The sequence below is a fragment of the Phalacrocorax aristotelis genome, chromosome 7, assembly GCF_949628215.1.
Source record: "Phalacrocorax aristotelis chromosome 7, bGulAri2.1, whole genome shotgun sequence".
In the NCBI taxonomy this organism is placed as follows: domain Eukaryota; kingdom Metazoa; phylum Chordata; class Aves; order Suliformes; family Phalacrocoracidae; genus Phalacrocorax; species Phalacrocorax aristotelis.
The window spans coordinates 12,523,481-12,550,885 of NC_134282.1; the positions used below are offsets into that span (position 1 = coordinate 12,523,481).

Consider the following 27,405-nt stretch of genomic DNA (forward strand, 5'->3'; position numbering starts at 1 on the left):
TGATTTAATCTTAAAATATTTTATTAAGCACAGATAATAATGCAGAAATCCATGTAATAAAACAACTTTAGAGAAAAAGCTAAGTTAAAATGAGTTACTATAAATATTGCACTTAGAATTCTTACTTACATACACAACTCCTCAAAAAAATTGGACAATTATAAATTAACAGCTTCCAGGTAACTGGAATTTGGTATGTCAGATGGCTGTGCTGCAAATCTTCAGCTTTAAGACTTAGAGGATCTGCTCTCATCTTGAGAGGTTCATGTAATGGATACCACTTTGTGCCAAGGTGTGCTTGGGTGGATGGGAGGGAAGAAAGGTTCAGCATGGTCTTAGTGTTGACAGTCAGTTGTATTTTCATGACTTACAGTAAGTGAAAATTATTTTTCAAGAGAGATGATAGAATGCAGCTGCAGAGTTTAGTTTTAACATGTTTTGTTTTTCAAGGCATTTAGGATCTTTGAGTTCTTAGTCTTAAAACTCATGACAAAGCTGTTGGGAAAGACTTTGCCTCTACCGTCTTCTTCTACCTGGCCCATGATGATGTAGTTTAAACCTGCAAAGGAAAGCACGATATTATAAGACAGAAATCCACAATGTGATTTGGTAAGTATAGTTCTTTATCCGTGGTCTCTATTCGTTTGTGCTCTGTTACCAATGCCTTCTAACACTTTTTCCTTCCTACCTAAAGCATATACTTGCCTACTTACCTTTGCCATGCTTGTTGTGCAATACAGTTCCGTAAAAATCAGGTAGATATATAGTTAAGTAGTTACTACATAATTAAATATATAGGAGATATTAATTAAATGTAGACTGTCAAATGAGTCTGAAAGACATTAGAAATGTAGTATAAATGGTGAATAACTTAGCTACTAACACCCGAAGTAGAACGTGTCTCATTCATTTTGGATATTTTCTCATTTGCTCAGCTTGTAGGATAATGCACTTAAGTCTCTTCATTCCATTTTCCTCCCCAAAAGACATAAATATTTTCTAGATATATAGAGAGGCAGTCAGGCAAGCAAGGTGGGCTTAATGCGTGATAAGCCCTGGCTTTGGAGAAATCATATGGATTTGCGTATTTTTATGGCTTAGAAGGGTTAGGGGTTTGCAAGGCCTTAGGCTGGAAGGAGACATGTTATAGGGGTATAAGCAGAAAACTTAAGATATTAAGTAATGGCTATTAAATAATTAATGGAGATACAGGAAGAGCAACAGAAGTGTGTGGTTTGGAGCCGGTGGTCTGCCTAAAAGGAGACAATTTGTTCCACCAAGGAAATTGTTAGTCTCCCGGACAGTTGTGTAGTTTCCAGAGGAGTAAAGGTAGAAGCAAAAGCTAGTTTCTGAGAAGGATTTTTCACCTTGGTACTGTCCACTTTGAATTAGTATGCTTAAATACCAGTAGTGTCCTGAATGTTATCAGGGTTTTTTGATACTTATTAGGTTGACTGTTTCCTGCTATAGCTCCATTTATGTTCTCCTGTTCTACCTGTTTACTCAGGAGGCACAGCTGAAAACTTGTTTATATTTTACTTAGTTACTTCAATGAAACAGAGTCTCAGTATTTCTTATAACACCATATAGGTACCCCTTGTTACCTTTAACTGGAAGTCTTCTTGGTTTATCTACTCTGTATAATACTGTTTGAGACAGCCATAGAAACACTGGCTTAATACTACTAGTATTTCTACGGTAAAGATGTAACTATATACAGGATTATTTTTGTCATTTGCTGTGACATGCTGCTCTTCTATGTTTAGCATGCTGTTGTTTTTCCCTTCTAAATACTGTGTATGAAAGCTAGCTCCAAAATACGTACATGTAGAAACCAAATCTAACTGAGCTTTATTTGAGAAAACCAAATCAGATTTGACTTTATATCATGTGGGTTTAAAAAAATATTTTTTTTTCAAACTCCTTTGATCTAAGTGAATCTAATCCTTTATAAGAAAAATGCAATAATTATTTTTACCTTCAATTGATTGTAATATTAGTTGCTGATTATAGAAAAAATTACTGTAGTTTTACTGTTTTTTGTGGTCATATTTCAAATAGCAGTTTTCAAAACTGTTGTCTTTTATAAACACACAAAGCAGTTATTTTTGTGTACTTACCTCTTCTGATGAGAGGACACTGCTTACATACGACAATAATCTTGGCGCTCATACTCTTGCCAGCTTGTTGAATTGCTAAATTTCCCTCCTTATATACATTAATGATTGATATTGTTGCATGCAGACTGCCAGCCCGTGTTATTGCTGTGATTACAGTTCCGGTTATTACTAGAAGAAATGACATTTGATATGTTTTTATTAGTTTTTAGACATAAACTCTGAGGCATCATAAAAACTGAATAAATATATTAGTCCATAATAAGGAAACAAACAATACTGGAAACAGTTACTGAAAATGTGGGTATCACCTGTAATAGATAACTCACTACTGACAAGGTTTGGTGGCACCAAATATAAAACTGTTCTCAGAATGTATCAGTCTCTTGCAAGCCCAGTTCTAGGTTTTGGTAATTTCAGTTGAACAGTACAATTTGATACTACTTTTAATCACTACTTTTAAAACAGTGGAGAAGTTGAATTGAAAACGTTATAGCCAAAAGCTGAATTCCTAGCGCTCTGACACTCTCCAATGAGTAGCAGGGAATAGTTGATGCCCTAGGAGCTAGATTTTGACCTGTCTGAGGCCTGACACGAACACAAATTTGCTGATTTCAGCTAAATTTAGACTACAGATTAGACCATCATATCTCCCAAAGACCTCTCAGTATGAAAATAAAGATACCATTTTTTTTCCTAGGATGACTAGATTAATTTGTAGGCCATCTTTGGTTATCAAAAGGGAATGGTAAATGGTATTAGCAATTTTTTTCTTCTCAGATCACCTTTTGTAGATAAGCTGTTCTATCCTAGGATCAGTTAGGTCTTCAGTTATCAAGTACGTGCAGCCAGCTTTATTTTACAAATCTGCATGGGTGTTTGTAAATTTGCGCATTATATTCCTTTAATCCAGAGCTTTTAATTAAATGGGAATGTTCAAGTTCAATCAAAAGAGAACTGTGGATGTTAAAATGCTGGGTATTGTGGTTATATTTCTAGAAACAATAGAAATGAAATGCACGATGAAAGAAATAGCTCTCATTTTCTAAATTCATACAGTCAGCAAATAAACTTGGAATAATTATATTCTACAAAAAGCACACTTTCTGTTCTTACCTGAGGATTCACTGTGCATAAACAATATTTTTACTTCTGCTCATGCCATGGAAAAGACTGAAAAATTTCAAGTATTTGACAAAAGGTAAGAGTAAGTATGATTTATTACCCTGATGCTAGAGAAAAAAAAGAAGTAGTTTTATATAGTGCCATTTACCACCAACCACAAGAGCTGAGGTATGGCCACTAAGAGGAGACCTTTTTTTTTTTTCTTCCCCTCCTACCTTCTGCTTTTGGGTTTGGCCAGCCTGTACTGTATGCAAATTGAAACAGGCTGGTGGTCAAGAGTGGTAAAAGGTCATACTGCAGTGACTCCATCCTGCTTCAGGGTACAGCCACAGCCCTCATGGTTTTCTAGCAAAATGATGCAAAGCTGTTCCCACTTCCCTGAAAAAGCAGATTTCATCGAATCTCATGGGATTAGCTGTAGGGAGAGTCAGATTAAAACAAACAAACAGAAAGGGGGGCGGAGGGAAGTTGTCCATCAAATTTTTAGGCATGTTATAGGGGATTAAAAAAAGCTTCCAGTATTAATATGGGAAAATACTCTGAGACATAACTGAATAAATCAGCAATGACAGTGCCATCCAAATATACAGCAGACATCATTTTTCCTGAGTGATTTGTGTCTGTGTATGGAAAGCAGTGCTTGAAAGCTTCTGTGCCTTCTAACTTCCTTTAAAAATATTTCAGAAGTCTATAAACTGAATTGTGGAATAGTCAGCAGGTACAGCATGAAATGTGTATTGGCTACAGACAAATAAGATGATGATACAGTCATTGGATCAATACTTTCCTGTAGGAGGTCGTCTTATGTTCCCATTTGCTTTTCAGATTGAGAAAGTATGTTTGTTTGAGCCAAGTGTGCAGTGCCTATTTCTGAGTATCTCCAAGAATGTACTGAGTGAAACAGACACTAATGCCAGATACACACATAAGATGGTGTAAAAAATTGGGCTGTATATTAGTGATAACTCAGAACTACATCTGGTAAAATTCCTATGAATCTAAAAACACAGTGCCAAGTAAGTAATTAAACAAACTTTGCTTCCTTACCGAAGTTGCTTGAACAGTAATTGCTTTCGAGAGTCCCGCTCCTCTTACACCTTTGCTGGCACAGGGCAGCTGTAGGTTTCACAACTTTTTGAAGAATAAAAAGTAAATTGAAATTGAAATGAGGTATTTGACACAAATGCAAAGCAGTTTGTTTAAAAAAAAAAAGGAAGAAAGATGAATAATGCTGATGTACACATAAACTAGATCTGGTATTGCAAGGTATGAACACCACAATGACAACATTCCTTTTCTCTGCCATCACCCCCAATCACCATCTCTTCGTGTGTGTCTCAGCTACGTATCTGTTCTAATGACCTTATAGAATGGGATTTTACAGAAACTTTACATTTGATTGCAGTGTGATCTTAAATATGGAACTTATTTAGTGTTGTTGCCTGTTGCCATACAGCCCTAGTAGTACACACAAAATATCAGAACGTTGTATTACAGTAACACTTCAGAGGGAGGGAGCAGCCTCTTATCTGAAATTACTGTACTGTGCTGGAAGAGATCTGAGTTCAAATTCCCAACTCTAAATTTTTCACATAGCTTCATGACATGTAGTACCACATAATTTTTACTGATGACATTTTGAAACACAGCATAATGTTTGAAGTATCTATTTAATATTAGGGGTTGACATTTCCTTTCTGAAGTGGAATGCTTTCTTTATAAACAAGTGAATACACTTTGTATTTTTTTCCTCCTTGGGTGGATGTTAATAGTCTCTGTACTTTACTCAGCTAACCCTTTCTACATAACGTGTCAGGATGGAGTATTTCTAAGGCTTTTGTGTCCTTCTCAAATTTGTTTGGAATTGGTCAATGATACAATAATAGTTATTGGAAACATGGAGCTGAGATGGACAGATTAAAAAGCCCCGAACCCGTACACAACCCTAATTTCCAAGAAAAACTATACCAGTTACAAAGAGTATCTTTGCAAATTTTTACTTTCTTTAGAATGGAGCATTTTGCAGAAGTTTTATTCAGCCTAATCTTTCTGAACAAGAACTTCTGACTAATTCTCCAATCAGGAATTTGTATTTGTACTTTTAATTGAACGAATTGATTCTTTTTATAATTTTCTGAGTTTCTGAGATTCAGCTGAATGGCATTAAAATTACTTTGCCTTCAATGTTATGCCTATGACTGTTAGAAGATCTGCATACTCGTTGCTTTTCCTTTCAAATCCAAAGTTTAAAAATTGGACTTCATATTTTTCAGTGATTCAGGGTTCCTTGTGTTTTGGGGTTTTGTTGTTGGGGCTTTTTTGGTTGTGGGTTTTGGTTTGGTGTGTCGTCCCCATCCCCTCCCACCTTCACATGATTGGTATTCTGTGACTCCTTAGAAAATTAAATGCCTCCACAAGGAAAAGTGTTCGGAAGAGCAAGTTACCATATCTATGGAGGCGGAGGCATATCTAGTCATATTCTGTATGATGTAGCCTCAGTCCTACAGTCAGATCTACATGGTCATGGATGGGAGTGAAACTCCCACTGCCATCACCTCTGCTGCAGTGGCACAGGCTGCCCAGGGAGGCTGTGGGGTCCCTTCCCTGGAGACATTCAAACCCTGCCAGGACACATTCCTGTGCCCCCTGCTCTGGGTGTGCCTGCTCAAGCAGTGGGCTGGACAATACGATCTCCAGAGGTGCCTTCCAACTCCCACCATTCTGTGATTCTGTGATGTGTCTGCATAGTTCTTTCATACAGGTGTGTGTTTCTAGTTTTAATCATATGCTGAGTTGCTTTTTGTAAAGTGTAGAATACAATGTAGAAATAATGCGCTACACTCAGCTCCTAGAACTTTAAATGATAATTTTTTCAAATTATTATTTCAAATTACAGTTAGTGCTTGGCAAGGTGCCATGCCATTTTGTTTTCCTGTCTCACAGTGTCACTTGCTAGGTCAGGCAAGTACCTCCTGTCACAATGCCGCATGCAGCACAACAAAACCTAAGAATTTAATATTCCTTGAGTCTTTCAATTCAGTGTCCGTAGCAGGGAGATAAGAAATGTAGCAGGCAGATGAGTCACAGGTGCATGCCAGTATGGTAGCTGCCAAAAATTTATTGAGGTGCTCTGATTTTTCAAAATTTAAAACTGGGATTATGCATTACAAAATATTATTGTTTAATCCTCTCAGGATTTTTTCTTGTGCTAACACTTCAAGTTTTACTTTGGAACTTAGTAAATTTTCATTGGTGACTAATTTTCACGATAACTTGTCAGTAGAGGCTGCCTATTGTTTGTACAGATGAGGAACATATTTTAGCAAAATATTAATTGGAGAAGAACTGAATTAAAACTTTAGCTGCCTACCATTTTACACATAGCCGTATTGACAGGCAAATGCAAGACTTGATCCAATGAAATAAGAAAATAAATTACTTAACTATATGTATTGGATTAATCTTTCTTACTTTAATAAAAGTATTGCATAGTATGTATTTATTCATTTACTAATATTTTTATGTAAGATAGAGACTGAGGTAAATCTTGAAAGTGCTTGCTGAAGTTAAATATTTTATTAATGCCTAGAGTTCTGTGCAAGTTTGAACAGGTCTGATTTGCAAGACAATAAGCTAGGTGTACTTGAACTGGACATTTCTGAATTTAAATGATTTATCAGAAATTTAACTAAGCTCATAGAATCATAAAGGTTGGAAAAGACCTTTAAGATCATCAAGTCCAACCATCAACCAACATCACCATACAACTATGTCCCGAAGTGCCACGTCTACACATTTCTTGAACATCTCCAGGGATGGTGACTCCACCACCTCTCTGTTCCAATGCCTGAGCACTCTTTCAGTAAAGAAAGTTTTTCCCTAATATCCACTCTAAACCTCCCCTGATGCAGCTTGAGGCCATTTCCTCTCGTCCTATCACTAGTTACTGTAGAGGTTTGGTATGTTTTGGTTCGTTTTTAAGATCAGAAATGCCTATACGATGCATAACTGAGCAGACATTGACAGAACTTCTCATTTCTGTCTGCCTAACAAGTCCTTTTCAACACTTCCCCCTCTCGTCCTCTCTCAGATGACTTTGCATTGTTTTTATTTTCTAACACTGATGTTGTAATAAAAATTGATTTGGAATTAATTAGTAAAGTATACTTCTTCTGCACGTGCACAAACAGCTCACAGAGCAAAACTCAATGGCAAAACCCTGAACACAAATGCAGTGTGAGGTATCTGACAGCCTGGATTAGCTGAGATCAAGTGTTTGAACTAACAGTGGTGTTAAGAAGTGCTTTGTAGTGAAGAAGAGCTGAATTATTTATTATTAGAGTAGCAGTCACATCAGAATGATTCACAGGTCATTATGATTTCATTTTTATTATGTTTATTTTCATCTATTTTAAATACCTTTCATTATCAGTATTTAAGCACCACAGCTTCTTGGTTTCCTGCTGACAGGCCATTGCTGTCCTGATGCATTTTAAGTACAAATTAGGTTATATGTTGCAAAAGCATCACAAATAATTTGGTTTTCTGCTGTAACTGTATCTTAAATCTCTCACATTCAGGGTAAGAATTTATCCCTTCAGTATCTCAGTAATGAGGTAGTTTTGGCAATACCTTCAGAGAAACCTTCCTCTGATCTTCCATATATGCTCTCTAGTCTTAAATATAAAAGGAAACTTATTTTTAGTGTGACACATTTCTTTAGAAGTTCCAATCCCTGATTTTTTTTTAAACAAAAATTTTTCTAGGAGAGTGTCATGTTGACAGGATGTCAACAGAATCTGAAGAGGGCTCAAGTGGCTTCCCTACAAATTTTGCATGATCTTAATAACTATATGAAGAAAAATATGGTCAGATTCTTACATATTAACTTGTATAGAAGGAAGAGTTCCTTTAAATAAAACTACTTCCTAAAATATTAAAAACTTCTTATACAAAAGGATTTTGTTTATCTCTTTTCCATGGAATTTGCTAGTTAACTGCCAAAAATTGAGAAGAGACGAAAATTCTCGGCTGGAGCAAGTTACTGTTACACTGAATTATTGCCTGGATAGATTTCATTTTAATAACGTTAAGTAGATTCTCCCTTGAGTATATTAACTTTAATTTACTCTCTCAATATTTGAAATACTAACATACCATAAAACTATTTCTTAATGTACTTTCTACGGCATTTTTCTGCAACCCTCTCCTTGTCCTGGAATAATTTATTTTTCTGTGTAATAAAATAAAGCCAATAAAACTTACTTGAGGTAGCAGGGACTGTTGTGGTGGTAGGCAGGACTGTAGTTGTAGGTAACTTTTTTGGTCTAAATTTATAATGGCCAATAAAACCGTCAGCTGTTAAACTTAAATCAGACAGAAACTGAATGAGCAGCTCATTTCTCTCAGACAGAATAGGCCTGGAACAGAAAAGCAAAATAAAATATTTCCACTGTTTTGAATGTCAAAGACAAAAAACATTAATAGCATTTGTATCACAAAAAAGAGAGCGCTTTACTCATTTTTAGTCTGAATGCAGTATCTGCCCCCTGACTGATACTGAAATATGTGTTTCTTTGCTGGCATGTCAGACACTGGTGTTATGAGTGTGAAACTCATTCTGATGAATCGTCTAAACCTCTGATTCCTGAAGGTTATGTCAATATGAGTATCTTTAAATTCTTCTGTGTGACTTCATTGCAGACTCACTTCCATGGAATGGAACGGGCTAGATTAACACAGTGGGAAAATACATTGAAGAAATCCTCAGTATGTAGCGGAGGTAGGTAAGTGTTTTTTTAATTAACTTGTTCTTGTTTAATGAAAAACATTATGCATTTGGAAGGCCTTAAGCAAACGAATTCAGTGCTGGTTTCTGTAATTCTTTGGCAAAAACACTAAAAATGAAATGTTTGGGGTTATTATTTTTGTGGGCTCAGTTTTTGTCAATGATCAGATATTCATTACCAAGGCCTTGAAGAGCTAATGGAGTTATTTTCTTAGGATTTGAAATGTCATGAACAAGCACCGTTCAGTGTATTAGTTTTCAGTTCATAAACTGTATGGTACCTCTGACACTGCCTCTGGACACGGATGTAGTGTGATGAGACTTTGTTCAGGACTATTGTTAGGGAAAATTGTACAGAATGGAGCAGCACTTCTCTCATTCTTTTGAGGTTTCCACAGACCTTGTCTCAACTAATAATTAGTAACACAAATTTTTCAAGCAAAACCGCAGTTTTTGGAAAGAAGGAGAAAAATATATATAGGGGTAAAAGAATCTTGGTGAGAAGAGAGGAAAATAGAAAGTGTTTTTAAGATGTGGTTTTACTAAAATGACTGCGTTGTTCCTTCCCAGCAAATCTGACAGAGTGTATGAGCAGGAGTTCTTCAAAACACTTCATCAGGCCTTTGAAGTAAAAACTTGTGATCATCTCTCAGGTTTTTGGCAGGTGTTTCAGAAATCAGTTTACTCTGACGGCTGACTCTGACATAACCAAAAGTCAGTGCCTGGTTATCTGGAATTCTGTGGATTTACAGAAGCCACAGTAGTCGCACAGATTATGCTTTTCTTGCTGCAGTATTGACACAGGCTGTGGATGTAGGAGGGCACCGATACCAGCTGCCCAAGAGCTTTGTTCTGCTTCCTGAACACCAGGACTACAACACTGAATCTGAAAAACCTGACCTAGTCTGTGTATCCTGTCTTTCTAAAAAAGGCTTTTTGTCTGGGGGTGGGGGGGTGGAGGTAGGGAGTGGGAGTGGGGTGGGTGGTTGAGTAATAACTTCTCCTAATAAATGAATAGTATACTTAATCACAATTTATGTATCATAGTAATTACATTTAGGAATCAGGTTATGTGGTTACGCTGTATGCTTTCTGGTCTGCAGTTGGATCTGAATTCATATCTGCCGCCGCCAAATGAGTTCAAGGTATCCACTTTACTCATACTTCCGATGTATACTGTTTCTGTTACAGAATGCCATGTCACATTACCTGTATCTGCTGGTTAATGAGTTCCACCTTGCATAGTTACTGTGTCAGTCACACAACTAATACTCTTTATAGAAGGCTTGCTTTGCAATTCAGTTTACACACCATGATTTCTGGTTCTTTTACAACACTGGTCGTGTCCTTACGGTTTTTCTGTACTCAGCTGATAAATTATGATGAAAATTCTGCAGAGCTAGTGGAAAAACCCCCAAGAGCCATACTTGCCCCCTTTCACTGGATATAGAAACTGTCTACACACAACTCTGCCAGGGAAAGTGACTGCATTCAAGCTCTATGTTGGATCTCTGTTTAGGAAGCAATGCTATCCTAAAATTGGCTTTCAGGACACTTCTAACATATTGTAACAGGAAATCTCATCTCTAAGCTATGTGGCCTGGGTCTGAGCCCAGTATTCTGCCCTTATTTGCCTCTTGCATGAAGTCCATACTAAAATGTCTGTATTATGAAAGCCACTAGGGTTTGGCAGACCTAATTTACAGCTTTGACGTGCTGTGGGGATAGATGCCGAGCCACAGTTGAGAGGTGGTTTAGGAAGCTACTCCTGTTTGCCTCTCAGGGGCTAACTGGCACTTCTTCCTTTTGCACTGCCCTGTCAGCCAAGACCAGATCCTGAGAGTGCAGAACATACTTGCACAGCTGGGCTAGGTTTTAGCTGGAAAGAGGCAGCCAGGTCCCAGGGACTGGAGGCCACCAGCCTCATCTGTAAGGGGTGTTGTTCACTGCTGCCTTCTGAGAACCGAGGGAAGGACAAGATCTCGTGGAGTTCTGTTCTGACCTCAGTCATGAAAGGTCTGAAACACCATGACTTACATATAGAGTGAGTCAATCAATCATGTTTCTGGCTTAAATTCTGTTCAACTAGAAAGCAAACCCATTTGTTCCAGCACCTTGGATCTGACTTGTGCACAACAAAACACCCATGGCAGGAACTGAAGGTATTTGTACAGAACATCACTAGTTAAGTGTTTCTAATATGACATTCTGATAGTTTCTGGGTTTTTTTTTTACAGTAGCTTGAAGGTAAATACCTTACTGTTCTGCAGTAACAGTTGAGTTGTAAGGGATGGATCTGCAAAGTCGCAAGGAGGTTCTCATGCTATGCTCATCAATGGAATACCTGCCTACATAAAGTATTAAGTAATGTAACTGGCATCTGTCATCTGCTGGTGGCTTTTTTTTTAAATTCTGTTTAAAGAAAGAGGAGTGTTTGCAATAGAATTCCTTTTGGGAGGGTGCTTTTACTTCAGATGATGGTGATTTGTTATCTAATATATAGAGATGCTTACAACATTCATGTCAAAGAAATATATCACCCATTTGGAGACCCATTCAGTCCATCTGCAGTCACTCCAAGTGCCACCAAACTGCAAGGTAACAATTCATCTTAGCTTCCAGGTAAAGCTCTAAGCTATAAAGTATGAAGTCACTTTGCTATGAATACATATATGAGGCAAGTGAATGTCCAAGATTTCTAACCCACTTCCTTGCCTTGAGGACTCAATACTAACACTGCCTTGCAGAGTATCTCTCCACCTCACAGCCTTTGGGCTCGAGGTAATATGGAAAGATAGTTTACTTTTGCTAGTGAAGTTTTTCCTGAAAACAAGGAAGTGATTATGTGTGTAACTACAGCTAGAATTTAGCCTCTTGCATCATTTTTAGTGGCCTGAATTACCTAGTGCTTAAAGAACAATCCTACCCATAAAGCTCTCTGTTATTAGTATCTTTTTATAGAGCAGCTTTTTTAACTTTACTACCAGAAGGGGCCCTGAAAAGAAATTAATGTAAGCCTGAAAAGAAATGTCTTCATGAGAAAGTTTCAAATTGAAAAGAGAAAAAAAAACAAAGAAGGAAAAAAGAAAGAAGTGTAACTCAAGACCAAAAGCCTAAGGTGGCTAAAGGAATCTGAAGTTAGTATATTTCAGGTGCAGCCTTACCCTTAATTAAATTCTTGCTTAATTTCTAATAAAATTCCATAGGCCTAAGCTTACTCTATTTCTAGCACTGTCATGCTATTGCATAGCTGCTGCATGGAGAAGAAAAGTATTCAAAAAGACTCTTTAACAGGAGTCCTGCAGAATGTCTGCCTCCCCTCTCGTCTGCTGAGGGTTACTACATAGCCTTAAAACAACCAACCGACCAAAAAAAAAACCTCACAGCATATCTGTGTCATGGTTTTAGCTGGGATAGAGTTAATTTTCTACACTGCAGCTGGCACAGTGCTGTGCTTTGGACTTAGTATGAAAACAGTGTTGATAACACACGGATGTTTTGGTTGTTGCTGGGTAGCGCTTGTACTAGTCAAGGACTCTTCCAGCTTCCCATGCTCTGCTGGGTGCACAAGAAGCCGGGAGGGGAGGGGGCACAGCTAAGAGAGCGGATTCAAACTGGCCAGGGGGATATTCCATATCATGTAATGTCATGCCCAGTATGCTAACTGGGAGGGGCCGGCCGGGGGATGCAGGCAGCAATCGCAGCTCGGGGACCAGCAGCGACGGTCGGCGGGTGGTGAGCGGTTGTATCGTTTGTGTTTCTGGTTCTTTTCCCTTTTTTCCCTTTTCCTTTTTATGATATTATCATTATTCTTGTTATCATAATAATATTATAATTATTATTTTATTCTAATTATTAAACTGTTCTTATTTCAAACCACAAGTTTTTTTTGCTTTTGCTCTTCCGATTCTCTCCGTGACCCCACAGGGGTGGGGGGAGTGAGCGGCTGGGTGGGGTTTAGTTGCTGACTGAGGCTGAACCACGATACTCAGTCTAGCAAGTTATGTTTAGGAAGACTGAGGCATGTACCTCTTCCCCCTGTACCACAATTAGTTGCTCTTGGGAATCAAGCTAGCTGCCAATTCTGAGATATAAGTCTAATCACACACCCCCAGGTATTTATTTTTTTGATAGCTTGTATTTCTTGAAACAAAATGCATCCTCTTCATCTTCTAAAGCTAGCTACTCACCTTTAAGAAGCTTGGTGGAAGACAAACAGCAGGAAAGGAGAGCTAAAAATTACAAGCCTCACCCAAAAACCTTTACACTTTTTTTGGGAATAATTATAATCAACTACTGCTAGACCTGATTATATAGTTACAGTGCCATGGGCAGGGTTGAGGGGGGGAGGCTTGGTGGGGAATGGGTTGTTTTTTGGGGGATAGGTGAGTTGTGGATTGGGGGGGAGGGGGCATGTTGAGGGGGTTTGGGGTCAGCAATTTGATAGCAAAGCTGGTGAAAGCCTGCTGTGCTACCCAGCATGCTCAGGGAAGTAGCCTGTGCCATGAGGGAACGTGCCTTGGCACAGATGGAAGAGATGGTGAGCAACGATGCAAGGAGCAGCCAGGGAACCAGCAGAAGGGAAGTGGCTCAGGGGGAAATGACTCAGATAAAGTGAGTAACGAGCCAAGGGGACAGAGAGTTCAGCTGGATCCTAGTACTTCAGTATCTATAATCAAAGCATACACATTATGTGATGTTAGTGTTCAGCTACCATTAATATTGGTATCATATCAATATCGACAGCATTAGCATCAGTATTGGCGTTATTAGTGGCTTGAGGGACAGGACAGAACACGGGTTGGAGCCCGGGCTGGTCATGGAGGGAGAGAGAAAAGGGAAAACCCAGGCAGAGACAAGATACTAAGCAACTCCTAGAAGTTCAATTGGAAGTAGAAAATGTCATATTTCATTTAAAGAAGAATACAAATCTTTCAGAAGCGTAGTACAGAACTGTTAGCAAAATGACACATCGTGGTAGTGAAGTTCGTAATTCAAGAAAGTTACTTACGCTGGTGGACTGTCTCCACAGTACTTTCCAATTCTTTTAGCATCATTGATTTCCCCACCATTAAACACTGCGACATAGTCATATCTGCAGTAGTTGTCTCTTTCCACATCAAACTTCTCAAACTTTAACTCTATTAGCTGCAAGGAAAGTGTAAATAACTCATTAAGGTTTTGATATGCAGCATTTATTAGTGCTTCTTATAGTAAGTGATCTCCTCATATGGAAAAGTCCTTAATCCACTTAATTGTGGAGAAAGGTATTTTAATCCATGTGACTTCTCTCCAACAAATAGTTCAACATATGACTCTAATATTCTATAAAACATTTTGTTCTCAAATATATGCAAGTAACTTCTGATAAAGTTATTTTTATGAGTGAATGCAAACAGAAAAACAGGATATTAGGTGTTAGGTGTTATGTTGCTTTTCAAATAAAAGTAACAAATCTAAACTACAGAAAAGGGGCTTTCAGTGTCATTGTATCATTCAAGATACCTAAAGAAAAAGCGAGGGCAAAGTTGGTAAAAGCCATTTCACTGACTTCATTAAGAGCAGGGTTTGAATCACTGGTTGCCAGTGCTGAGTTTATTTGATGCAGAAATAAAAATGTCAGAAACAAAAATACTGGTAGAAAGAAAATTAGTAAATAGTAAGACTAAAACGAAAAGAAAGTAAGTAGTTAAAGGAATTGTGTTTCCATACACTATTTCCATAAATGTTGAGGCTTTACAAGTCATAAGTGAGAACTAGCGTAACTCTGGTATTTCCAGTACTGATGCTGTTATCTCCAATATGACTTGTTTATGGACTTTTCTACTTAAGAAAGAAAAACGATGGACAAGAAAACAGAAATGGAATTTACTACTCTGAAACGAAGTCCTGCAGTATGATTCTGTCAGGTGTGTGTAGCAAGGAAGGAAAACACAGCATAACTGAATGATTGCAACAGAGGTAATATATGCCTTTAGGTTGCTGCTTTATATGAAGCACAACAGTATTTAAATCACCTTCCTGTAAATAGCACAAATGAGGCTTGAATGACAACACTGAATTGTGCTGACAGTAGATATGCAGGATTTCTCTCTAAAGGTCTGTCTCAAAAAAGATATTAGATCTTTTAAGGCTGTACAAAGGAGGAGTCATTTGTACATTGCATACACTTTACTTGATTTACTGACATAGTAAAAATGGTCTTGTTCTACATTTATAGTAACGATAGCCTGTTATCACCTGATGTCTTAGTTTTGCCTGGATATGCTTTTTGCACTATTCTGATGTGTAAGGCATCATTTTGATTCCCATAAAGTATGAATAACCTAGAGGGACTTGGTTTCAGAGATGAATAATAGGCTTGCTTCAAAAACCTTGTCGTCATGATGAAAAAATGCACTTTAAATGGAAGTACCCGTCTGAATAATACGCTTGTGATCAAAAAAGGTGGTCTAGAAAGAAGCAATGCAACTGGAAGCAGAAATGCTAAATTTTTCCATAGCAGGCAAAACAGCAGGCCTAATATCTACTTTACTGTTGTTCGTAAGTGCACTTTGCACTAGTAAAGAAGTACTTCATGATAGAAGCTCTTCACCATCATGAGAAGCTCCTCCATCTTCTGTAATAAATGAAGTAATTATTGGTTTGTATCAGAAGCAAGAGTGCGCCTTGTTTTATTGCTCACGTGCTTACGAAAGGGAAGTAGAGAGAACAGCACCTAAACTTCAGCAAATGGAAGAGTGAACAGCTTTCCTGTGCAATTGGAGAGATGCTTATGCACTAGTTTCTCAAAAATGGTTTTTGTCATGTCAAAATTCTGCCTCATTTGCATGCAAACAAATGCTATTGCAGTACATGGAAAATATATATTTGGAAACTTATAGATTTATGGAGCAGGATCTTCAAAAGGCACAGGATGTAGTGCCCTTATTTTTATGCTTATGCCTTTCTTAAATCTTCTCTACAAGCTTAGGGAAAATTTTTAGGCTTATCTAGAGATATTTGGAAAGAACCAAAGTAATCTGTGGTTTACAGATAAGGTTTTTAAAATCACTGCCTATCTATAGGGTTGTTAAATGACCTGTATCCAGCGAGAAAGGAATGTGGATTAAAGAGGAGTACGGGAAAGACTAAGCTGACATACTGCTTCAGTTCAAGGGAGAAAATATCTTGGTAAGTAAGGATGAAAGATCTGAAGAATATATTTATCTGGGGTAGCTTTTTTTATTTGGAGGATTATGGTCATGAGCAGAAGATTAAGAGGAAAGTCATCTTTACGTGTAGAGGAATTTAAAAAGCTGTATGTGGTTAAGAAAAGCAACCTACCAAACATGCTTGGTGACCAAAACATTTAATCATTGTAGATTTCCTGCCAAGGTACAGAGCAGATGGCTCAGCAGCAACCAGAAAACGTGAAGCTGGGACTGAGGTTAGCCCTACAGCGTAGGGAGCACACTTGTGTTTGCCTTGTGTGGCAAATGGTGGCAAATGAGCCCTCTTGGTCTGCTGTCACATCTTTTCAGGTCTTAATGAAGTGGTAGCATATGCTCTGAATGCATCTGCCTAATTAAGCAAGCATGTTATGAGGTGGAGCCTTCAATATATGAAATAAAATGAACTTAATGAAGTCTACATTGAAAACTCTGTGCAGGACACGTCTGAATATATTCCCTGTACTGTAAGCAGAATAAAATAATTTCTGCTTTTAATAAATTCAGTCAGCTCTGCCTGGGAACCTCACTAACAAACTACAGCAACACGGGTTTTGGTGCTACAAATGTTGTTATACTTAAACCTAGCATTGGTCATCATCGTGTTTGGTTCTGAGATGATCACCTGCCCTAACTTAATTTGCATGGTTTTGTTAATTAACAAAATAATCTTCAAAAAAATCTGTTTTAAAAGCTTCACCAGTCACAGATGCTTTAAAAAGTTTAATTTAGGGGAATGTATCAGTGCACAGAAGAGGACACACAATGCTGAGAAAGCACAGGAGTTACTGGAGTGGGCCAGGTAATACATGAGAGGAAGGCGGGTATCGCTGGAGCATAGGCGTGCCTGCACTCCTTGCACGTCCCCAACTTCACATTTCAGCCAGAGAGCATGTTTATTGTTTCAGCGCAGCACGGGCAGCGTGTTGTGCGAGGGGGCTGTTGATGATGTGTTAGTCCTTCCGGGCAAGGGAAGCTGGGCCGCGCTGGCAGGTGGATGGCAGCACCTTACCTGGTTCTTTGGGGCGACGATGTGCCAGGAGCAGGTGACTCCTGCTGGGTAGTCTCGCTCTGGCCAGTTGGGCGTTTGGAAGGACCCGGACGGCTTCTCCAGTCGTCCTCCACAGTACTGATCCCCTGCAAGTACAGCACACCATGCTGACCAGAGTGCAACAGGGATGCAGGTAACCCGTGTAATGCACTTGTTTTACTGCAGGGGCCTCCGTGAGGGAGACATGGCTGGTCCCAGCACGTTCCAGCCGCCTCTGCCACTGCACCGCCACAGGACGGCTGAGCCCTTCAGCTTAGCTGGTGGCACTGCTGGGAAAAGGTATTTAATGAAGGGCAGAAAATGCCAGACACAGATGAAGAGGGGGGTAAAAAGAAAGAGTGAGAAGCATTCCTGGGAACACCGGGGTGGAGGAGGAGGAGCCGCAGGTGCTGGAGCCTGTGTGGGACCTGTGCCGGGCATGACAGGCATTCCTGAAGGAACTGCAGCCTGTGGAGAGCCCATGATTGATGGAGCAGGATTTTTCCTCTGCATCGCCTCCTCCCAGCCCCAAGTTACAAAGCTACATCAGGTATGTAATCCTTATTTTTAATATGATTATGAACCTTCTTTATTAAATTAACTCTATCATGTCACAGTCATTTAATATATCTTTCAAGAAGTTACCAATAGACTGGAAGGACTAATAAATTACCCATCACCTGCACTGCGTCTGCTCAACAACCTGTCTAGTCTGGTATCATGCTAATAGCAAACGCTCTGAAAAAGAGTCACTCAGCAGGGTGATACCACCTCCTGGTGACCTCCCAGCCTCTTGCAGTTCATGGCCTTCCCAAGCACAAGGCGATGCCTTTATGTTTAATTTTTTCTTTCACATTTTTCTAATTGTTTTTAAACCAGTGTATTAATTGACAGTCCACAATGTCCCCTGGCACAGGACTCCACCACTTTATAGCTCACTGAGAAAAATCTGTTTTTCTGGTTCCTCTCCTTTCCTTTGCAGCCACTTGCTCATCTGGTTTTTATATCAGAAAAGACAGTGACTGTGGTCCCTGTTTGCTTTCTCCAAACTGATTATGACTTTAGAGCCCTCTCCTACACACTCCCCTTGACCTTCTCTTTTTTAGCATGAAGAGGTCCATGCTGTGCAGCTGGTCTTTGTGTTGATGTTCCTCAACTCTGTCATACTTGTCTCTGATTGCTTCTGATAGTTCTATTATGTCCTGTTCTAATGGGAATATCAGAATGGCACACAGTATTCAAGATGTAGATGAATTATGGATTTATGGTGGCATAATTTTTTGTTGTTGTTTAGTCTTTGTAACCTTTTTTAAAAAATGGTTAATTTTCTCTTTCTTTTTGGTACCTCATGAGCACTGGATTGGTGCTCAACTATTGTTTTCATAAAGTATCTATTTTAATCATAAGATCTCATTCCTAAGCAATAATAGTCAATTCAGAGCCCATTGTACTCTACATAAAGTTAGGGTGTTTTCCCCTTATTTGCAACATGTATCTATATTGAATTCAATCTGCCATTTTATTGACTAGCTATTACTATATTGCTACTAGGTGCACTTCTTCCACAACACTTAAAATGATTAGCCCTTCTCTCTAATACTTTGGTTAACTAACTACGGTGGCTAGACAGTTATATTTTGCTATTTGCTAAGCAAGGTAATTAATGAATACTTTGAACAGCACGATCCCTAATAGCTCTGGCATCACATCTTTTTAAGCATTAATGTGGCTCTCCACAGAGTTGTACAGTTACATCTGTCTTCAGCACATATGTAATTGTTAATTACCTCTTTCATGTGGTTCTGCCGCAGAAAACTTTGCAATGAATCCACTTCCAGCAGTATTAGCATCTGAAGTCATCTGCACCAACATTTTATTGCTGTTGGATACAAGGGCACCTGGTTTCACAGTACCACAGAACCTGCCAATGCGTTGTCCATTGGCATGGCCATTGTATATGTCCACAAAATCATATCGACACAAGTTGTCACTTTCCAGGTCTAAATATCTAAAAGAAAGAACCACCACTTTTCCTTCTGGGACCTGCAGAGAGAGAGAAAGGGAGGGAGAAAGAGATGTATCTTGAAGTGTGACTGATACCACATACCTGTCTGATCCCACTATTTGCATGAGTATTTTCATACCCTTTGCTTCTTGCCAGGTAAGCTCTTGTCAACGATACTCCAGGCAGAGTGGTTTTTAAAATCATACTGGACCAATCATAAAAACAAAGCTCTGGCCATCTCTGTTGCCATTATCTTCTTCCTGATCCACAGTATCATCTAGCCAGGCTCACATAGTTGATTATATACCATCACCACCCAGTTCAGCTTGGTAAGTTTGTCTTATTTTCTGCTGAAAGTGTGCAATCAGCCATGCAGCTCCCTGTCACCAAGTCAGGTGAGGAGGGTGAGATTATTATGGTTTTAAAAAAATTACAGATCAAGCAATTTACAATTTTAATCAAATTAAATGGCCTCTCTTGTCTTGCTGCCTTGTGTCATAAAGTTTCATAGTTTGAAGCATTTTTAATTTTTTTTTTTAAATTGTATTTAAATTAGTAACTTTATGGCTAATACTGTACAACCCTAATATTGAGCTATCGGAGTGGGTACACTTCTCTTCACGGCAGCAGTGAAAGAATTATTTTTGGAAAGAATATGTAAAACTATAAACTGAGAGTTCAAAAGAACCATTAGTGGGTGCCCTCAATACAGAAGTTTCGTTTTCTGAAACATCTGAGGAAACATAAGACAGGGCAAATCTCCTTACATGTCTGCATTGGTGGACATTGCGAAAGAGGCAAGAGTACTGAGCAGGGTGTAAATTGAGAGAGTATAATGGTTTACAAGGAGGAGAACATTTCCTGGGATATAGTTGCAAGCTTTTAAGAGAATAAGCAGCATACTGAGAAGTGAAAACTATTCTAAGAAAGTACTCAATGCTATGTAACAGGACAGGAAGAATGGTAAAAGTATTTTAAAGTACAGAGGGACCCTAGGCAGGCAGAGTGTAATTATCTGCATTCAATTCACAGCCCAGTAGAGTGGTTACCTGTTAAAATAATTGCAGCTGTTCTATTTTACTGAGACGCTGCTATTATCTTCTGCTTTAAATATATAACACACTTAATGTATCTACAGGAAGTCCCTATTTAACCCACTTTATTTAAGGGTTCATGAATTTTTTCCTTCCTTTAAAGGAAAAACTCATTTTAAAACACTAGTTTGAGATAAATTACAACTAAACTGTTCCTATATGAAATCATCAAACAGTGTTTTAATGTCTTGAGTTTCAACAGTTAAAAATGCCTTGTCAGGTATAGATGGAAGTGACCACTTAACCCACAGAAGATACTAAAACAGGCAGTAGCTCTAGATGTAGTGAAAAATGTGCTGTAGATATGTTAAGGCTACTCATTCATGCAGCTGCTTTTATGTCCAGTGCTGATACTGATCCTGCGGCAGGAGACTTTTGCATGAGCTGTTTTCAACTGCCCAAGGCCCACGTACACACTGGCTGTCCAGCCCCACTGCAGTTCCTGTTGCTGGTTTCAGAGTATTTTCCTTTAAGTTCAAAGCTCTCTCAAAAATGCATGCAGTTCGCTTGTGCTGACACACATGGCGGCTACTACTACTACTACTACATCAAAACCACAAAACTCATCTAATCTTACCCAGAAATTCCAAAGTACGATGACTATGTTTTAGAAAACTTTAAAGCCAGAAGTTAGGTTGGTCAGATGTCACTACTGAAGTGAGCAAGCCCTATAGCTGGCATCAGAAAATAACCCACGTGTATATTTAGTCAGCATAAGGCCAATACAGACACATGGTCATATTGTAAGATATTCTGTGAAAGCAGTATGACTCCTTGAATCACTCTCATAACTAAATCTCTTATTATTGGATTCACTTGTCTTCTGGTCTGAATCACTAAGAAGCATTAAGACATGGTCATTTTAACAGAAAAAGGGCTAAAAGGAATTTGGTATTCCTGTCAGAAGACCTGAATGTTACTTACAGTTACACTACAAACCCTATGTGTCCAGACAAATCAGTTAAAAAATGCTGGCTATAAAGTTAGTCAGATAAAGTCAGATTTAGGCAGTTAAATTAAAGCAGCCTTTTTTCCAGAAGTATGTACATAAAATAACATATGCTCTTTTTGGGGTCAAATACTCATTACTTGTAAGTTTGTACAACTGGTACAACAGGATCTGAATGAAATCAGCTTATATGTCATTGCTTATTAAAACAATATTTCTCATTATGCACAAAAATAACAAAATTGTTCCAGCATATTAAATCAATTAGAAGTTTGTAGTCTGACCAGACGACATTCAAGAGTGCAGAGGATGGTTCCACATTCTGGCAGCAGCCACTCCAGTTTGCAGCTACTCCCAAGGAATCCCACCCTAAATACAGGCATCTTTGCAAAACAATATTTTTCTCTCACTTCTACCATTTCCCTTTTTTAAATGTTGAAAACTAATGTGCTAAAATCTGCCAATGTTTATCCTAGCACGCTTAAAATATTGCTCCATGAGGAACACAGGGGAGAAAGCAAAGGCCAGCATGACTCAGTACTGTTTACTTTGAGACACATCTGAGCCTGATGCAGTAAGATGATGGGATACCTCAGAGGAAGAACTGGAAGGAATTGCAGCTCTTAAGAAAGAAAGAAAATACACAAAAGGGAGGAGTCAAAGGAAGAATATATGATGCCTCCCCTGCAGGGCATGCCTTATTTTTCTGTTTTACCCATCCAGTAGTATCTTTCAAAGAAAGGAACTTTAGCTTCTGCCTCTCCTTGTCACACCGAGGGTGACTGACCCATACTTGCTCTCTGCTTCCCTTCTTATTTTAACTCTATTTGATTCTTTAGGATCAAAAATTATGATGCTAAACTCATGTGAAGGATGCCTTGCTCCTGTTGAAGGCTAAAGGAAAATAGGACTCCCTGAATTTTAAGTGGGAGTTTTTCTAGAGCATAATTCCCTGAAATCATCCATGTAAATTATTAACCACTTCAAAAGGGCATGATTATTTTATGTATGCAACCCACCGCAAAATAAGGTCCCTTTTTTTTTTTTTTTTGTTATCATTCATTGCAGGTATTTCATATAATGTTAATCAAAGTTCACTTACATTTGAAGTGGTTAAGCTGTTTTCTGTTGTTCTGACTGAACACAAAGCCCTCTTCGTCATTGTGCCCCTCTCAGTTTCTGGGGAGGATTCCCAAACTGCCATACTTTTCAACATTACTTGGTTTATGTTATTTGCTTCGAAAATGATCTCTTGGTGGGGAAAAACCCTTAAATGCTGACTTTCTCAGAAAATATTTTGCTTAACTTTTAAACCTGTATGGCATATGCATTTAATAAATTTTGGTGCATGTTTAATACCAAAATGCTGATTGTATGTTTTGCCATAGCAGTCCCAGGTAGACTTGAAAAACACATCGGCTACCTGCAAGCCAACCATATTATTTCTCTCTACTGAGAATGAATGTAGAAGTTATTTGGAGTTACATCATGAGAAGAACCACAGTTCCTGCCTAGTCACTGGTTCCCTGGCTCCCTCCTCTCCAGCCACAAAGCAACAATTTTTAAAAAAAATTTTTATTAGCGTGCTTTCCCTGACAGAGGCACTAGATTCTGTTCAACTATTTCTTTTCTGGCAATACAACCATGTGTAAAGATCTGTTCTCTACTGGAAGGGCAGTTTCACAACGACATGAGAAATGAATGCTTAAAATGTAGAGAAAATTATTTAAAATATTTCACTCCCCCAGGGCAGATTCTCAACTCCCTGCTGAGTAAATTTTTCAAACTTTGCTTATTGTCAGCAAACCTGCTGGAAAAACAGCTCCTGAACCTATAAAAATATAACCTTACATAACTCTGACAGTCTTCAGTATTATTGTTGCACATAAAGTTGTTAAGAGTTTTATGGGAACTACACAGTCTGCCAGAAAAGCACAGGACAGCAGACCAGATTCTTGGACTATGTAACACATTTATGCGAGGTGATGGCCAAGAAGGATTACAGAGTATTAAAAGTAAGTGTATATGACATATTTTAGATAAAGCTATATACATTACTATAGGAAAGGAAATAGCTGTACAAATGACTGCTCAGCAAAGCCAGCTAAAAGCTGCTGGGTAGTCTGCCAAGGTCGTAATATAACCACAAGCATGTGCTGAACACTTCTTAGAGCTCTTAGAATAGAGAAGCTGTTTTCTTTAGCCAGCTGAAAAAGTCCCAGTCTCTTGACATAACAGAACCATAATTGAGTTAGAGAGACTCGTCTAGCTTTAGAAAACCAGTTGGAAAGATTTCAGCTGATATCTGAATGATACACTGCTGTATCTGTACTACACATTAACATTTTCTAAACCTATTTTCTTCTAAAGAATGAGTTAGCTGTCACTGCCTCTGTGTGGATTTCCTCTGTAGGCGATGAGGTCCTGTAGTTGAGAAAACAGCTCCATGCTTCTCATGACCCAGACACAAAGTGAATCAATGTCTCTTCCAGTCCTGCAGACTTGTCAGATCCTGCATGAGACAGTGTATTTTCAGGAAGGTGTTCACAGCCCTTGGCTAAAACGGACAGGCAAGAAGTCTTAGTCACCTTCCAAGATCAGATGCTAAATGAGGAAGCCTAACAGTAACTACAGCATATTTCTTCATGGCAGTGTAGCTGGCTTTCTTACTTGGGTGCTGTTGCAAGCTATTCTGAGCCTCAGCAGTATCTGGTGAAAGGATTTTGCTCTTGAAATTCAGGCTAACCCAGACCCTGGAGTGTACCACTTTCCCTCAGTTTGGTAAATCATCCTCTTTTTAAAGAGGGTGCAGGCTTACTCTTGCAAGTTTTGTAGTCCTTGCCTTGCCTACATCCTTCCTGGGCATCCAGAAGACAGGGTGTTCTACGCAGTTGATGGGGAAAAAAAAAATATCAGCTTGGTTTAGTGAACAATATTGTCTAACAGGTTAAATGAGGTGGGAGCACAAGCAAGCTTGAACTGCTACAGTTGTGCAGCCCGGCTCTGCCTTTGGGCGAGCTACAAAGCATAGGTATGCAGCAGTCAAAGAGCAGGAGTAAATGGCAGCACAGCAGAAAAGTGGGAGTCAGGATGATCATGAAATGCCAGAAGCCATCACATTCCTCCCATGGTCAATAAAGGCCGAGTGCAGACAAAGCTCTGCTACAGCTCTGTGGTAACGCTTCTCAGAATGCCCAGGCTAACCTGGATGCTCGCATCTCGTTGGCAACAGCCACATTAATTCTGCAGTGAAACCACTCTCTACGCGCTTTTTAAATACAATCGTTTTCTTCTCCCTCTACCCCCAATATATGGTAAAGGGCAGATCCATGGGAGGCTCAGTACAAGCTTCTTCAATGCTGCCTCCATTTGTAATCTGAATTTTTTAATGGTAAAAACTGTATGCCGTTATTATCACAATTACTATTTCCCTCCAGATTAAATTTTGAACTTTTGACGATCTAATACTAAGTTACATTGGTAAACTCACTTTGGAGTTTTTTTCCTTTTTATTTAAGGCATCTGTGTATGATTCCAAATGCAATTTGCATCTGCTCTGCAGATTGTAAGGAGGGCCATGCTAATTGCTGTAATCTCAGCCACTCAACAGCAGGAAGCAAGCTTATTTATGAGCGTGCACTATATTTCACTTTACGCTCTTCTGGATAAAGTCAGTCACAGATTAAAGGTAACCTCTAACTTGGCCCTAATAATAACGTAACATAAAGGTGCAGAAAGCAACTGTTGCAGCTTCGCTGGTATCCTTCAGGTAAAATGATTTAACTTACATCACTTGTTTGGTACAAGAGTTTTCACCAAACACTGTAAACAGATCAATGTCTCCTGCTTTGCATCAGCATCTCTAGAGTGGCAGGAGACAATTATCCTGTGACACCCTATTCTACTGCCAACACCTAGCCTGTAATGCAGTCTTTGAACTGAAGTCGTCTTTAGTAGTCCCGTCAACACCCAGACTAATTTATTTTTTTATGCTTTTTTATACTTTTTTTTCTGTAAAGCCCATATTCTAGGCCTCAGTGTCACAGGAGTTCTTTGTGAACTGTGCCTAAAAAATGGAGAGGAAATTTGGTGGGCAATTTTGGAGGCCTTAATTTGTGTAGATGTGAGGAAAAGTAATCATTCATTCAAATCCCTTTCTCTGAGTCTGTGGATGAAAACACAGCCAGCACCGGCGTGTTTAGTCCTAGTTGTTCAATGGCATTTGCTGTCCATGAATGCGATGTCTCTGCCCTACAGTCTCATTTCACCATCAAAATATCAATTGTACCACATGCTTTCGCATGGTCATTTATAAACGTAACAACACTTTCCCGTTGTGTTGTCAGCTTGCTGTATGACATGCTCCAGATGTCCTGGCTGACAGAACACTTATTAGCACACTACAAGCAAATCTGCCTGAATTATTTGGTTTTGTTTGAAATTTTTTCTATGTCTTCTTGCCAATGAATTTTGCTTTTCATTATCTACACCTCAAAGCTTTACTTTAATCCATTTGATCTAACTCACTCTTGCTTTCTGCAGTGACTGGAAGGGCAGATGTTTGCTTTCAAGTGGGTTAATTTAAAACAATTAGAGGTGTATCTAGGAAAGTCAATGAAAATTTGCTTCTGACATTAGGCAAGGTCAGTTCTATTTCAGCCACTGTTATCATATTACAGCAACCCTAAAAAGCTCCAGATAGTTGAGCTGCTCAGAGTTACTGAGTTCATTATTCACATATGTTATCCCATATAAAACACTGGCATTAACAACAAATAGCTCTTCATTGTCTTCAGCACTGATTTTGTGATATTAAAAATTCTTACTGTGATTTTCCAAGTACATTTGCTGTTTGGAGGGTAGACTCCAGGAAATCCTTCACTCCCAATAAACCCTGACTCTCCAGATACAACTCCTCCACATGTAAATGTAGGCCTGAGAATAATAGGAAAAATAGTGCTTAATTTTAAAATATATTTAATTCATTATTTGTATAATAGTAAAGAGGCATGGACTGTCTTAACAACACAGCTTAAATACTTAAAAACGTTGCTAGCTTTAAACATGTTTCATTACTTACATGATTTCACTAGTGACATAGAATGTGCGATTTAACACGCAAGTTTAGGTGTAGATAAAATTAACTACTTGGACCTTAAATCTGGGTTTACACAGCCTGTTTGTCATCCTTCCCTCCTTTTTTTTAATACATGAGATGGAAAGTGCCGTGGTGTGACCCATCACTGCAAATTGCTATTATAATGGATAAATAATTATTAAAACGTCAATAGTAATGACTCTTTATAGTGTGTATATAAGAGTTGTTAAAATAGCACAGTAGTAAAAATAACTTTTAATCCCTTTCTATTCCACCCTGAAATGCTTCGAATTTAGATGTTTTAGTCGAGTAAGTCGCTTCGGAAGCCTTCTACGCTACGGGAAGGCCACCCCCGCCCCCCCCACGGGCGCCCCCCCCCACGGGCGCCGGCCCCGCCGCGCCGGCCCGGGCTGGCCCCGACGCCCTGGCGCGGCCGGCTGCCCGCCTCCCGCCTCCCGCTCCGCGCTCCGGCCGCGCTTCGGTATCGGGATATCGTATCACGTTATAACGTTATATTATGCTACGTATGGTGTTACGTGGGGCTGCCCCCGCGCGTGCCCTCCCCTGGAGCAGTGACGGGCCACAGAACCCCCGCGTGGCGCCCCACAGGCGCGCGGTGGGCACCGCTCCTGCGGGGGGGGGGATGTGGGGGGAAGGCGCTGCGCGGGGCGCGGAGCGCGCGCGGTACCTGTGCGGCGGGGCTGCGGGGCGCGCTCCCGCCGCCAGCAGCAGCAGCAGCAGCAGCAGCAGCAGCGGCGGCAGCACCGGCGGCCGCGGGGCGGCGGGCGGCATCTCCGGGCGGCGGCGGCTGGGGTCGCGGAGCGGCTCCTCCGGCTGCCGCCTGCTCCTCCCGTGTGCGCCGGGGCCGGGGGAGGAGGCAAAGGCTTCCGCGGCCCTCCGCCCCCGGGGCAGGGCCGCCCGCCCGCCCTCCGCGGGGCGCGGGCGCCGCCGGCCTCCCCCGTCCCCCGGGGGGCCCTGGCCCGGGTGT

General features: G+C 39.6%; 1 protein-coding gene across 1 annotated transcript; it reads right to left on the reverse strand.

Annotated features, from left to right (window-relative positions):
• PCOLCE2 (procollagen C-endopeptidase enhancer 2) lies at window positions 1–27,405 on the reverse strand. Its single transcript, XM_075098856.1, has 9 exons — window positions 27,106–27,405; window positions 26,146–26,254; window positions 19,059–19,314; window positions 17,254–17,378; window positions 14,042–14,178; window positions 8,508–8,662; window positions 4,290–4,373; window positions 2,121–2,288; window positions 1–559 (listed from the first exon to the last, which is right to left on the reverse strand). The coding sequence occupies exons 1-9, from the start codon at window positions 27,207–27,209 to the stop codon at window positions 429–431; spliced, it is 1,269 nt and encodes a 422-aa protein (XP_074954957.1). The 5' UTR covers window positions 27,210–27,405; the 3' UTR covers window positions 1–428.